We start from the raw sequence: 15291 nt of genomic DNA, 5'->3' as shown, positions 1-15291 counted from the left end.
CTTTTAATTCTTCAGTTTCGGTCAAATAACAGCATTTTTAGTCATAATAATTTTAAAATCTTTGTTCTCCATATCATATCTAATGATTCATATTCAAATTGCCCAAAATCTGATTTCCAATTTCTCCGACCGGAAAATCAAAGTTCTCTTTTGATACATCGAAATTGTTTCTATAATCGTTTCCATGCAATGTTAGGATAACTTATAACCTTAAAATTAAAAAATTGAGCCTCGTTTACATCGAACCAATTTCCTTTTCCAATTGATTCAGATTCGGTTACAAACTTAATTTTTTGATCAGTTTCGGTTACAAACTTAATTTTTTTATGATGTTTTCAATCAAGTGTAGCAGGTCTTTTTTAATAAATATCATGTAATGAAAAACAACCGTAAGTCAAAGATTTGCAGAGTTTGTCCGTTTACATGAACTCTAATTATTTTCATCCAAAACGAAAGGTAAGTTGGTATGAATGGACACCGCGACTAGTGCTGGGCCAACTGGCCAGTTGGACCGCCCAACTGGCCCGTGCGGGCGGGCTCGGGCTAAACGCGGGTTTAACCCGTGAACCATGAACACTGAACCGGCACATAGGATTCACGAACCGGGCTGGCCCAGACTCGAATAAAGAAAATAGGACTCGGAACCAGCACTGAAATTCGCGAGCATGCGTGCATGTGCGAGTCGTGCGGGCTGAATATGCTGGATGAATAGTACATAACCCATAGAGGTTACTAATGAGAACAAGGGAGCAACAAGCAATAATACTGACCTTTGCAAACTTGCAGAAATTAAACCGGATTTAAAAGGAGTTTAAGAGGAGTTTTAGCAGGAGATGTAAAAAATTGGCATCAGGATGATTCAGGTTAGGAGAAAAAGAGACAACAAGGCCATGATTTTGTATGAACATTATTGGGTTTTGTACTTTCTCCTGCTTTTTTAATCCTTTTGTTCTCTCTTTTGTATGTGCGAGAGAGAGAGAGAGAGTCTGCGGGCTAGGCGTGTTGTGCGGCTCGTGGGTTCGTGCGGGCCAGACCATTCCCGGTTTTTTTAATTCTGTATTTGTAACCGGCTCGTAGCTTTCAATGAATTGTGGGGCTTGAATCGGACCGGTTCGGACCGACTAATTCCGGATTTCTGTACGAGTCGGTCCCGACAATTGGCCACCTCTAACCACGACTAAGGTATGAATGAAGTTTTCAATTTTTAAATTTAACAGTTTTGTTACATCAATTTGTATTAAAGATGAGTTGCATGATTCTCTGCAAGTACAATGATATCTTAATTGATATAATTCAAATTGGTTACTAATGTATGGGTTTTTAATCTAATACTCAACTATTTCGGTTAACAATATTTTATTGAAGATGAGTTGCATGAATTTATATTCTTTGTGGCTAAATTAATGTCTCGATTGTTATAATTCCAATATTTTATATTTTTAAAAAATAGAGTGTAACGTGTGTATATAAGAAAATGTTTGTTGAGAAAATTTCTTTGAATCATGTTTGTCCCTCCGAGTTCTTTTGCCTTTTGTTTTAGCTAGAAGCCTCTCCTCCTCCATCTACATTCTTTTCTGAATTTTTTGCTCCAGCTTTGCTTCTTCCTTTCTTATCTATTCTCTGATTTTTTCCAACTTTTTCTTTCTGGCTGCTTCCGTCTCCTTCTTACTAGGCTTTTTCTGACTCTTTTTGCCTTAGCTCCAATTCGGTCGAAGACAGATCTCCTGGATTGCTAAGAATCCCCGTACTCTTCTTGCTCTTCATCTTGCTCATACTCTATCTGGAGTCGGGCTTGTTCATCTCTGTAGAGCCTGATTGCTTCAGCAAGTTCGTGGCTTGTTAAGTTAGCCATGTGCTCCTCTGCAAATGGAACATTGGTGTACTTGTACTGATTGAGCTCTATGACATTTCTGGCATCCCGGGGTGTCACTAGTCTTTCCAAGACCGGGGTGTGTTGTGTCAATGATTGCTCCTGGAGGGTCTCTCGATCTCCCCCGGGTTCATGAGCCTGAGAGTGATCCTGATCCTGGACCTGGGTACTGGCGGAGGGCCTACCAGCCGTACTTTTTCCTGCTCTTGCCATTACTATAATTGTACAAACAACTGACCAAGATTTGAGGCTATAAATGTGGATCTGAGGTTGCGTTTTTGAAGATTACAAAAAAAAATCCAGAATAACAGCAAACAAACTTTCTGGGCTTTGCTAACAATAATACTAAACAAGAATAACAGGCTCTAGGACACAAAAGAAAATATGCAAGCTAAAACAGTTCTGGGTTATAAAATTATCAAGACTATTAAGCCCCAGGCTTCAAGACTATCAAAATTATCAAACCCTAAACAACCAAAATTTAACAAACAAGAGCGGGCTCACACAAACGTGGCCTAAAGTAACGAGCTCACACAAACGTGGCTAAAACTAACATTCATATTTAAGAAAGGTTATGGTTGTTTGTGTTCTTACAGGCTTAAAAGTGGACTCTCTCAAGAGTTTGCTGATGAAGATGAATCCAGGGGCACCGAGACCCAAGGATGGAGCGCCCCTCCTTCTAGCGCCAAATGATAACTCCGGTGAGCGGGCGGCTCCGTCCGACGCCATTCCTGGACCTTCTGGGTATGGATGAGGTGTAGCTGCTGGTTGGGCGCCTGTAAAACAACACCGGAAGGGGGGTTTGGCTCCCACGACGCCTCCAGTGTAAGAATAAGAACAGGGTTTTGGAGAAGATGAAGATGTATGTACGTATGTATGTAATTGAGAGGTTGTTGTGTGTGTGTACGGATATCAGAGAGAGAGAGTGTGGGCAAGAGTGTGAATATTTTCTAACCCCTAAACCCTTCAGCCTTGGGGGTATATATAGCCCAGAGGTAGGGTTTAGGGGTAGTTACCTCTAAATCAGGGTCGTTGGATCTTGGGAGCAGAGGACGCCTGACTTGGGTGGATTGCTTACACGTGTCCAGGGGGGACCACCTTCAGAGTGTCCTAACGGCCTTCTGACACGCGCCGTGCTTGTCTGGTGTATTGGTTGTTGATAGCTGTCATAGTCACGTGCCCACGTACCCTTCCTTGGCGGGTTGTGGGATGCGCATGTGTTTGCAGGGACCTCCCTCATGTTGGTCTTAGCCCTGATCCGAACCTGGGTAGGCAGGTGGATCCGGATCCGGGTCATGGAATGAACCCGGCCTGATCTCTCCATTTGATTGTCCTGGGAGAGGGGGGTCTTGATCTATCGATCGAGTCTGGTATCCTTTAGATCCAGGTTGATTCCTAGCCGGGTCTCTTATACCCTATCACTAGGTACACAAATTGCATTGTTGAACCTCAGTTACACACCTTGCAAAACGTCAAAGTACAGGTATACATACTGCATTTTACTCAAAAGAAAAAGATAAACAAAACCTTGGATATTCGATTGATTTAATATAAAGAGTCATGTCACACCCAACAGATAATTTGAGTCTATGCTCTGATCTTCCTTTCCCACTAAAGTTTCTGCACCAAATCTTTATTCGAAGACTGACAGACTAATAATTCAACAAGGATGGTAGATTAAATGAACGGAGTTTTATTCGCGACAAAGATAGTTTACACGTTACAAACTGCAACCCTACCATACAATATCCAAAATATGACAGCCAAGCTAACTATTTACAGTACACGACGTAGCACAATGTAGCAGTACTGCTGAAGACCCCATCACAGCTGAGAATCTGCAATTTATTATAAACATGAAATCTTTGGTGACTTGGCCTGAACTTATAAGCTCCTTATAAATCACAAACACATATACTTTTTAATTTATATATTAGTTATAACTTATAAGATATCTCAAACGAAGCAAGGGTTTTCCACAGCGCATAGATTGCATCAGATCCAATGTTCATATGACCGAACATAATAAGTGTCTCGCTCTATTCATTTACAATATGTTTCACTCATTTACATTTTTATATATGAATGAAAAAAAACTGAAACAAATATTAAAGGCTTCAAAAAATAAAGATTTACGTAATCAGCTCAATTTTTACGGAGAATATCATGATCAGGTACATCTCGCACAGGGCCCGGCCGGCTATGGAGATGAAAACTGCAGTCTGCACTAACAAATCTGATCAATGGCCAACTCCGGGACTAGGAACAGCTGACTGCAAGATCCGATCGATACTAGCTATTAGTTTTCGACTAATAAGGTTTGTAGAGTGAGTCTTGCAACTTGGAGCTGAAGGTGGAACAGTCATTTTTGGGAGTGAAGTTGACACCATAGTATCCTCCAGAGTTGATTTTAATGTCTTTCTTGATTCGATACTCGATGTGATAAAACAAAATAAAATGAGATAGATAAAGATGAATGGTGTTCTTAAGCAAGCCATTTGCAATTGGAATGGAACAGATTTGAGAGGCTTATATTAGCGGGTTTGTAAATAGGAATGTGAGCATGCTTATATTTCAGCTTGGTGAGCATTTGATAGATATGTATAGAGACATATGGAATAGTACATACACACGCATGGAGACTTTGAAGTGGGGGCAAATGCAGGAGCCTAAAGTTGCTTCAAGCCAACAACGCCCCGTGGAAGTTTCTCTTGTATACCCCTAAAGTCCACAATGAGGTTCGAGTCTCGATATATTATAGATTATGTAAGTATCCAAATTTATGTCACTCATAATCATAGAATCGGTATATATATCGTGTGATTAACTTAGATGGAGAGTCACGTAACGAAAGACATATGTTGTAACATATTTTATCGCGCTTATTATCAGTAAAAAAGAGAAACTTGTTTAGCTACCGCACAGATAAAACATGTGTTATTCTTTCAGCGGATAACAATTGCGGGAAAGTAAACGCCAACAATCCATTGTCATCCTGATCACCCTTTTAAGATTATGAGTAAATGGTTTTTAAAAAGAAGTTGGAATAGGTACTTGCACATGAAGCTCCCTTTCCTAATAAATCAAGTGCACGTACTATCAACAGTCTACCTTGTACAAGAAATTAAGACTACAAATAATTAGAAGGGCTCACTAAAAATTATTAATTGCAAACAAAAACTAGTGGTTAAATAGAGGTTTATTATAGAATGGTTCACTCTTTATAAATAATATATTTTAGCATGATAATAGTATTGTTTTACTACTGATCAATGCAACATTGAAAATATAAAAATTATTATGCACTTTTCAGAATAGTTCACAACAATTGTTTTCACTATTCTCATATATGAATTTTACTCTACACAATCACGTCCATGAAATATGATATAGTCATTAGAAAATATGCAGCATATACAAAATGGTCTAGCTGAGATTTGATCATATGAAAGAAGTCCTGACATATACTGTAACCTTATATATGTTAAGCCCTCCGTCTCAAAAAATATTTCTCATTTTAACTTTTTACACTATTTATGATAAATGATTAATACTAATTTACGTCTAATCTATAAGATCAAATATAATTATAAGTGATTTTATTGGATTTATGAATATTTAATACAATCAAGTTTTTATATTTAATACTATTACAAAATTAAAGATATTAATAATAAAAAATATGTATGTCCAATAAAACTGAAAAAGTATTTAGGGAGTGAGTAACAATGTAACATACAAGGCTATTAGTTTCAATCTAAACCTGGCCATTGATATAATATGTTTAGTATTAATTGATGAATCCTTGGGATTATAATACAGTGGGACTGAAAATATTCTTCTCCACAGAGTTTCGGCTGCAATTATTCAGAGAGTTGACAAGGACACTCCAAATGCAAAAGGACAGAGATATGTAAAGATTACAAAGAAGAGAGAATGTGTTGGTTACAAATTATTATGTACTAATGCTTTCTACTTTTCCATCACCGCACGAGGCTCTTAGTTGGCGTTTATAGTGATGGTTGTATTTGAAAGCTATTGGACTGTGTTTTTTTATTAGTGATGGCCTCACCTTTGACCACTTGTACTCTTTTTCATTTATCATTTATAATTTATAGATTATATGAATTTATTATTATAATAGGAAAATTTTTAAAGTATCTTAAGATCATTATAGAAAATTCTTCTATTAGAACCTTTTAAATTTATAATAATTAAATTTTTTAATACAATTTTTTTCAAAGAATATACGATATAATCATGTATATGAAAAATATATATTTAAGTTTGTGATCTTATCAAAACTAGAGTAATCACGGACAGTACATTCAATTCAAAACAAGTAGGAATTGGATCCGGATCCTTTTTATTCACACACAAACCTATCAATTTTAATCCGAATCACGATCAATTTTGATTTATGACCCGCTTAATATTTTCGAGACAATTTTTTTTACAGAGCAAATAAAGTATAAAATGACAAATGTGACCTATCCATACAAATAACATCAAAGAACAAAAAAATAATGTAAAGATATTTTCATCTTTTCATGCATTTCAACTGAGAAAACGCTTCCCCCTTTTTTTTATCTAAATCACGTGTATATATTATATAGTTTTGTATTTATAATTTGTTGATATTGTAATTAAATTTATAATAATAAATTATGGGGATAAGAGATCAACCGCTTAATTAGTAAAAAATTCAATACCGAAAATTAGAAAAGCAAAAAATAAAAGAAAAATAGGCGTACAGGACTAAATAGTAAATACCTAAAATCCCTAGCGATCAGCCCACTCACCAAATCACAAATTTGTTGCAGTCCGGATTATATGTTTGGCCCAAAACTAAGATTTCATTGTATACATACAAAATATATAAAGTTTTAATTTATATTTATAATCAGTAATATAATATAATAACCGGAATGAGGTATAATTTGGTTTAACGGTTATTCGTTAATTTTGATTATTAAAAAATAAATAAATAGTATTATATATTCATTAAACTACTAAAGGTCCACTTGTTAACGGGAAAATGAACCAGGTTAAGCGCGTTGTTTATTGGTTAAGATCATTTGTCACTACTCTTTTAATATGGACGACACAAAAAGTAGTAGGACGAGTCCTTCCAAATATTTATGTTGTGTCGTTCAGAAACTAGTTGGTATTCTCTGATATTAGCACACAATTTCTTTAAAAATTAATTCCTCCACGTAACTTATTCATATTTTATATAATATTATATTTTATTATAATTTAAAATTCTATAAATGTCTTCTGTCGACAAAAATACTACTAATGTCAATTCACAAGTAAATAATATCATTTTTGCATAAAAATATTATTAGTATATGCAAAGGGAAGGTTCACTATATTGGTTGAACTAAATTTTATTTTTGAACAATGAAGTAAAGTAGAATCATAAATAAAATTAGCAAAAAACTGAAATCATAAAAGAATAATTATAAGAAATTGAAAATAAATAAGGCTTTGAAGCTGGGAACTTGGATTTTTATTTTGAATTTTATAAATACCAGCCCTCTCTTTACGATGATTAAACAGGACTTGCGATGCATATAGATTAAATACAATTTTTTCTTCTTATAATCGAATTAGTGCTATATACTCCTAAGTACGAACTCGGTGAGTAAGAAATTTTTTAATGTGAATGCAGGGATAATTTTTGTAATTATAGAATATGATTAAAAAATTAGAACTTTATCGTTAAATATACATCATGTACTCTTATAATTCTCCTAAATACAATTTTCTCAATAATAAATATTAAATTACTTCAAATTTTACCATTCAGATAATTTTACATTTTGTTTGTCAAATGACATCGTTCATTAGTATTCAGATTTTGTATTCGTTCAGAATTTGACTGGTTTAGAAAATGGTGTTCAGATTTAACAAACGAGCCCTAAATTGTTAAACTAGTACACATAGTGTTTGGAAAATTTTAAAATAAATAACTTATAACTTAAAATCAATAAGTGACTTATAAGTGATAAGTAGATGAATTCTTATAAGTTACATAAGTTTTTGGATAATTTTACTTATAAGTCAGATTTTTTTTAAAAATTAAATGAACTAAAATAAATTATTTTTAAATATAATTATCTTAATTTATGATTTTTAAATTGTATTAACATTTAAAAACATTCATTTTAAAACTTAAGTTAATGAAAAAGCGAAAAATCAAAATAAGTTGAGAAAAAGTACGTCGTTACTAACATTTAACTTATCAGCTTATAAGTTATAAATCCGGCTTATAAACTGGGTCGACAAACACTCGTCGATAAGTACTTACGGGCTTATAAGTTAATAAACTACCTATTAGTAGTACCCCAAACAAGCTCATAGTCTACTTATTCTACTAAACTACGAGCACAATTTATCATATTAATAAAAAAATAATAAATAGTGCTCCTAAAGTACTAAATTATTAAACTGCTAAATTTAGTCTATTTATCCTACTAAGGTACGACCACATGTTATCTTATTATTTTTATTATAAATTTATAATTATTTATATAAATATTTTAAAATTATAATATCATGAGATAAATAAAAATTTTAAATATTAACAAGACCCCGTGCATGTCACGTGATTTAAGCTAGTATATAATATAATTACCGGAATGAGTATATTTTGGTTCAACAATTATCCTCTTATTTTGGTTATTAAAAATAAAAATAAATAGTGTTATATACATGCTAAACTATTAAATTTCTGAATTATTAGATATAGTCTCCTTGTCTCGCTAAACTACGATCAAAACTTATTCTATTAAAGTACGATCATAGCCCCTTCCTAATTATTTTATTATGTTTATAATAAATTTAAAATTATTATATATTTATATAAATATATTAAAATTAATATGTGATTGGATAAATAAAATTTAAAATTTATTTAAATATAGTGAAATGCATGGCACGAGATTTAACGTAGGAATCTTGATAGCTCGAATGATTTTAGCAGACTCATACTCCGCTCGGAAGTAGGAAAGAACTCAGACCCCCGTATATGAAACCATAAAACCCTGCAATTTTCAGCGAAAACACATATATGGCGGATTCCTCTGATCACAGCTCTCCAGTAAGTTAATATATGTCTTCCTCTCTTCTCTTTTATTATGTCTCGAATTGTTATTTCTAGTACCCTTTAACAATTAAGTTCCGACAAATTATATTCTTTAATTTGTGTATCCGGAATACATAAAATTCGACATTATAATTAATTTAGATGGTACTTTTCCTTTTAGATTATCCATACCCTTTGCTAAATTGGTATCTCTCTCGCTATTTTTTAGTGAGAGTTCGAAACTTGTCAAAAGATAAGTGTGGGTGTGAGTTTATTTACAGTATGTTCAGATTTCGAAACTTGTGAAAGATAAGGTGGACGTGTAGGTGTGTTTAAATAGAAAAAAAGAAGGTAATTTCTATGACTCAAAGAAGACATGATCAGCCGCCAAATTATAAACATTCATATTATGATGATTTACGTGTTTTGTTTTAACACGTTTGCTTAATTAGCTCAATTTTATCGTAATGCATGATAATCCTGAAGTTGAAGTGGAAAAAGATGATAATATAATTTCAGACAGGGAGAATTCTTATAGTGAAGATACAGAGGTTCTTTTGGAGCATGTTTATAATGAGAATTTTAACCCTTACGAGGTAGGTGATGAATCTGGTGATATCTCTACAACATCCCGTAGAGTTTTTGAAGTTGAAATAAGCGTGTCACCGATGGAGGAAGAATATGATGAGCGACAAGTGGATTACAAAGTAATGCAAGTACCAGAAAATAACCATCCTTCCGTTGTTCAGTACCATGAAGTAAGTTCATCTCCTTCGATCCCCCTTCCCTTTGTAATTGATAATGTGTCAATACTGCAATACAATTCTAAGATATTTTAATGCTCCGTCTTCCCTTTGTTATTTATGTTTCGAATTGTTAATTTTAATACCTTCTTACAATTTAGTTTGAGACTTTTTATGATCTAAGGACGAATGGTCAGCTTTTGAACAATACAAAATCATATTATTATTCTTCTAATGCGGGTTATACAATTTAACAAGATTGAACTGCTTTTACGACTTTTGTTTTAACATAGTTGGTTAATTAGCTAAAATTTATTGTAATGTAGGTAAATCTCGAAGTTGAACAAGCGAGAAGAGATGACAACAGAATATCAGATATGGAGAATTCTTATTGTGAAGATAGAGAGGTTCTTTTGGAGCATGTTTATAATGAGATACCTAATCCTTATGAGGTAGGTGATGAATCTCGTGATATCTCTACAACCCCCTGTATGGTTTTTGGAATTGATATCAGTGAGTCACTTATGGAGGAAGAAGATGATGATGAATCTCCTGGTGTCTCTAGAGCGACGTCCATTACTCTTTTTGGAGTCACTGTAAGGGTGCCACCTATGGACGAAGAAGATGATGAGCAACAAACGGATCATAATGTGATGCAGGTACCGGAAAATAACCATCCTTCCGTTGTTCACTACCCTGAAGTGAGTTCTTCTCTGTCGGTCCTTCTTCCCTTTGTTATTTATAATGTGTCAATACTGCAATACAGTTCTAAGAAATGTATTGTGCCCAAAGTAATTAGCTTTATTTGATTTATTGATCCGCTGTCATTGTATCTAATAAGGTTCGATCTGCATGGGAATTATTGTAGGAGGAAGTGGATATGAATATGGGAACACTTGAATCCATGCCAAACAGTATCTTCAATTTAGATTACGATGATGATTTTACTCTTTTTGAGGTAATATTTAAATATATATGTTTGATTAAATGCTTATATAGATTTCATGCTGTTTAATGCTTAATTATCTTTATATAATGCAGGGAGGTCTTCAGCTTGAAGAACAAACGGAACAAGTTGATAGCAGATTGTCAGAGGAAACAATAATGAGACACGTTCAAATAAAAAATTATACTCCTACTACTACTACGTTAAGCATGACTGAAGAACGTGATATATGTGTTATATGCCAGGGTGAGTTTGAAGATGGTGAATCCATCGGAGGTCTTCACTGTGGACATAAGTATCATGTGCAATGCATAAAGAAATGGTTGCAGCAGATGAACAATTGTCCCGTATGCAAAGCAACAGCTGTTGTGTGAACTTGTTAGGTAAATTTCAAGAACATAAAATATTGAATTTGCTTATAGTTAATGTATTCGAGTTGATGAGTTTACCATCTTATTGTTCAAGATTGTGTTTATGTGTTTGCACAACTCAAGTTTTCTTATTGAGTGTTTTTGTGGACAATCTCTTCTTTAATTGAAAACATTTGTAGCTCGTTGTTAGCTTTGGCAATTTTATGCAATTACTATTGTTTCTTATTTACTAATTGTAAGCACACGGTGTTTATCTTTGGTTCACTCTCTTGGAAAGAGGATTAAGCGCATTTAAGCTAGAGCAGAATACGAGTCGACAATCACTTAACAGATCTGGAAGCACCAGTAGAGGAGCTATATGAAATACCTGTGTAATACTCCCTCCGTCCCAATTTCTCTGTCCTGAAACATTCCATTATGCTGTTTCTGAATTCATTAGCTAATATGCGTAAGCTTAGGCTGTCCATTACCCAGCTCTACGATTTTTTTGCTGTATGCCATAAAATTTTTGGAGGACCTGTTTATCAATCCAATGGGTTATGAAAGAGTATGGAATTACAGAGTCATGGACTAAGTTATGTACTGTTAAAATTTCACAGAATTTGAGGACATTAGGTTTTAGAAAGGATGGTCAAGTTAAAATGCCATTGCATAATATCGAGCCAGATTCTTATGATCCCGAAACTAATAGAAATCAAGAATTTTGGTATTAATGTTGGCGATACCAAATGGTTATTTTGCATTGGCACTGCATAGAAAGCCCAGTTTTTCTGAAATGACAAGGTAAACATCCCAGAAGGTATGCCGACTCTCTCTGCAGCTTCTACAACAGAAAATGCAGTTCCTTCTGCCTTCTTCCTTCTAGCAGTATTCCTTTAAGCCTTATCCATCTCAGGAAAGTCATGCAGAAAATGTGCTAAAAGGTGAAGCTGTGAAAACTAGAAAAAGAGCAAGGTTGTCCGCGTGTTCATAATCGCGTAAACTCGTGTCCTTGATGCTCTAGCTTCTAACTTGAGTTTGTGTGTTTTCATGAAGTCCTTCCAATCTAATTTAATTCTCAACTTAAAGAACATTGGGGCTTGTACAAGGCAATATGTGAAAATATTTTAAAGAAAGTTAGACAGCAGTTAGTAGTATTGATGACTTATTGTAAGAAGATATAGAAACTATAGGGAAGACTTGTTTGAGAAATCTCCCTGGAAATTGGGTGGAATAATAGGAAAGAAAATAACTTCATTTGATAGGTATGAAAGTTGACTGGAGTTCTATTAACGTCCATGTTCTCAACATTGAGAAACATAATACTGCAAAAAAAGCGTATGGAGAGCATCTAAAATCTTTACTACTTGGCTGACAGTTGTTTTTCTTTTTCTTTCAAAATCCAAAGCATCAAAGTCTAATATAATCTTCCAAATGCGTCGATGCCTGTCTTTTGTGTCTGGGTTGTTCTTCACCTGCCTCTGGCTGTTGTCATATCACAATTAAAGACATTTAGAAACCATCCAACTGTGAAACACAAAAGGGTTTTTTTTTGGGGGGGGGGGGCATTTAAATTAGGCAAAAAAGAGAAAAAAGGGTGAATTTCATTATGTCAATGCAACAAAATAGTATAGCAGGGGATTTGATTCATGAAATTAAAACATCAATCCAGTCAATCTCTAATTCTCTATGATAGAGGAAATCTACTTCATGCCAGAATGGTAGCTAATCAATGGACTAACACTAGACTAAGGAAATCAAGTGACATGCATCATCAAAATCCAATATAAATTCTCCAAACAAAAAAAAAACTAAAATTCTACTGAATCAGCTAACATGCGAGTAATTTCCAAAAGAAGAAGATGAACTAAGGTAATTAGAAGCTGCAGCTCGCTGATATTCCTCTAGCAGAACATTGGTCACCAGAGGCTAAAGAGCAAGTCAGTTCAACTATCTTCTAATCTCCTCAACTTTGGTGGCTTCGTTTTCATGGTCTTTGATTTCAAAGCAAAATCATGGTATAAATTAGCCAAAATTTGAATAACAAGTGAATGTCCATGAAAGGAAACAATAATAAAGTTTCCGGGAAAATAAAACATCCACTCAATCTCTACTATGCATATTCAGTATTCTATCACCATTATCCACCAACAAAAGGCTAAAAGCAGAAACCGATTCATGCTGAACTATAGCAAGCCTATGGGGTTAAAGGACTAACGAAATCAAGTGACGTAGATCATCAGTATCAAATATAAATCTTTAAAGCAAAAAATTAAAGACTGACAAAATTGGTAAAGGTGCAAGTAATTACCAATAAAGAAGATGAACTGTTGTCTTCAGCAGCTACAGAATCGCTGATATTCCCCTTGGCTGAACATTGGTCACCAGAGGCTAAAGAGCAAGTGTGTTCAACTATATCCTGGAATCTCCTCAACTTTAGCAGCTTATCTTTCAAAGTCTTTGATTCCAGAGTTACATCACAGTATAAATTAGCCAAAATTTCAATCACGGGTGAATGTCAATAGAAGGAAACAGTAGTAGAGCATTTTGTCTCATTATATATAAAGCATCCGCTCAATCTCTACTATGGAGCAAATTTACATATTATTGTATGCTTACTGCTATTCGATATTAAAAAAAGTTCTGTTACTATTATTCACCAACTAAAACTAAAAGCGGAAACTGATTCATGCTAAAACTATTGTAGGCTTATGGAGTAACAAGACACTAATGAAATCAAGTCACATAGATCATCAATATTACATGCAAATTCTTCTAAAACAAAAATTCAAAGTCTGATAATAGGTCAAGATGCAAGTAATTACCAATAGAGAAGATGAACTGAAAAATTCAGCAGCTGCACAAGCACCTGTATTCCCCTTAGCAGAACATTGGTCACCAGAAGCTAAAGAGCAAGCCGGTTCAACTGCATCCTTTAATCTGCTCACTTTTGGCTTCTTCTTTTTCATTGTCTTTGATTTCATAGCAACTTCATTAGCATTTTGAGGACTGATCAAGTCATAGTTCACTGAATTGAACGTTTTGAAGGAAGTGACGGAACAGTTAATCCAGTTAAGGCACATTAGGTCCTTAACAGCCTCCCCAGATGTGATAAATGCATATGAAGATACATCATCATCATTGATAGTGGATCGAGTCAGATCCATCAGTTCAATCGAGTCTATCGCATCAATCAGTACCTCCTGTGAACAAATTCAGTACAGTACTGCTACTTACTAATCTTAAGCTTGCACAGATCTAATATATAGATTACAGATAAACTATCAACATAAAAACAAGGAACTGATAAGTTTTGTGTATAATCAACAAACGTCTTGCCTTTCGACCTTTCGGCGGAGTTGTTTTGAATCCATGGATGGAGATAACCTGTCAAAATTATCAAATCAACACTACAATGATTCAAAACTTCGAAACGCAAGCGTTGTACCAATGTATACACTAACAAATATAAATAATCAGAGCATTTTTTTGTAGCATCGCCAGAGTATATACATAATTTTGACTAGCAATAACCTACAAGTAACAAATATAGAATTCGAGTATCTAAATCAACAAAACCTAAAATCCGGAATCAAACACATAAAATCATTAAGCTCTCTCTCTCTCTCTCTCTCACACACACACACACACACAGAGACAAACACACAACATATATCACAAAACAGATCATTAAGCTCTCTCTCTCTCCCTTCCTCTCTCTCTCTCACAGACACAAACACACACACAAACACGCAACATAAACACACATATTGAGAGAGGTGAATATGAATCTACCTTTTTGAGTTGATGGACGGTGAGATCGGAATGATTGTGGCTCTCACAAAATTCGAGGTACTTGTGTACCGTCAGATTTTTGTTCTTGAACTTACTGCTTCCTCCTGCTTCAAATTCTCCACAGCACTGCAACTCCATCTCTCTCTCTCTTGTTTGAATTTTGAATTGTGAAATTTGTGATTGCTATTTGGCGCCAGGTGTTTAAATAAAAAAACAGTGTACGAAAAATGATTCCAGACACGTTGGCGCAACTTGGGCTTACTCTAAGGCCCATTAATTCTTACACACGCTATTTAATTAAGCTGGACAAAAATTCTCTAGGGCAAGTCCAAGACCGGCAATTTGGACTATACAACTCTCTATTCTAACCGTTCGGTCTCAAATTTGGCCCAAATTCAAATATTAATATTTTATTTTTTCAATTATTAATATATTATTATTTTAATGAGTTGATACTAATTCACAAACCTATTAATTCAATTAGACCTGAAATA

The 15291-nt window shown here is 34.3% G+C and overlaps 2 protein-coding genes across 3 annotated transcripts; one reads left to right on the top strand and one right to left on the bottom strand.

Moving 5' to 3' along the window:
* The first annotated feature begins 9269 nt into the window (after nt 1–9269).
* On the top strand, nt 9270–11159 carry LOC141687471 (uncharacterized). The gene is made up of 4 exons (XM_074492764.1): nt 9270–9721; nt 10033–10407; nt 10575–10664; nt 10748–11159. Exons 1-4 carry the CDS (start codon nt 9431–9433, stop codon nt 11024–11026), a joined length of 1035 nt encoding a protein of 344 aa, XP_074348865.1. The 5' UTR covers nt 9270–9430; the 3' UTR covers nt 11027–11159.
* A 1072-nt stretch (nt 11160–12231) lies between these two features.
* Nucleotides 12232–14955, bottom strand: LOC141685127 (uncharacterized). 2 transcript variants are annotated; one of them, XM_074490249.1, is made up of 5 exons: nt 14798–14955; nt 14342–14389; nt 13828–14205; nt 13314–13460; nt 12232–12487 (listed from the first exon to the last, which is right to left on the bottom strand). In XM_074490249.1, exons 1-5 carry the CDS (start codon nt 14933–14935, stop codon nt 12413–12415), a joined length of 786 nt encoding a protein of 261 aa, XP_074346350.1. In that variant the 5' UTR covers nt 14936–14955; the 3' UTR covers nt 12232–12412. The 2 variants fall into 2 exon arrangements, with proteins under 2 accessions (XP_074346350.1, XP_074346351.1); XM_074490250.1 differs by having other exon boundaries at nt 13314–13421.
* Nucleotides 14956–15291: the final 336 nt, after the last annotated feature.

This window comes from Apium graveolens, chromosome 9 (genome assembly GCF_009905375.1).
Source record: "Apium graveolens cultivar Ventura chromosome 9, ASM990537v1, whole genome shotgun sequence".
Lineage (NCBI taxonomy): Eukaryota > Viridiplantae > Streptophyta > Magnoliopsida > Apiales > Apiaceae > Apium > Apium graveolens.
The sequence above is the reverse complement of the archived record's forward strand: the minus strand, read 5'-3'. Positions and strand labels throughout refer to the sequence as shown.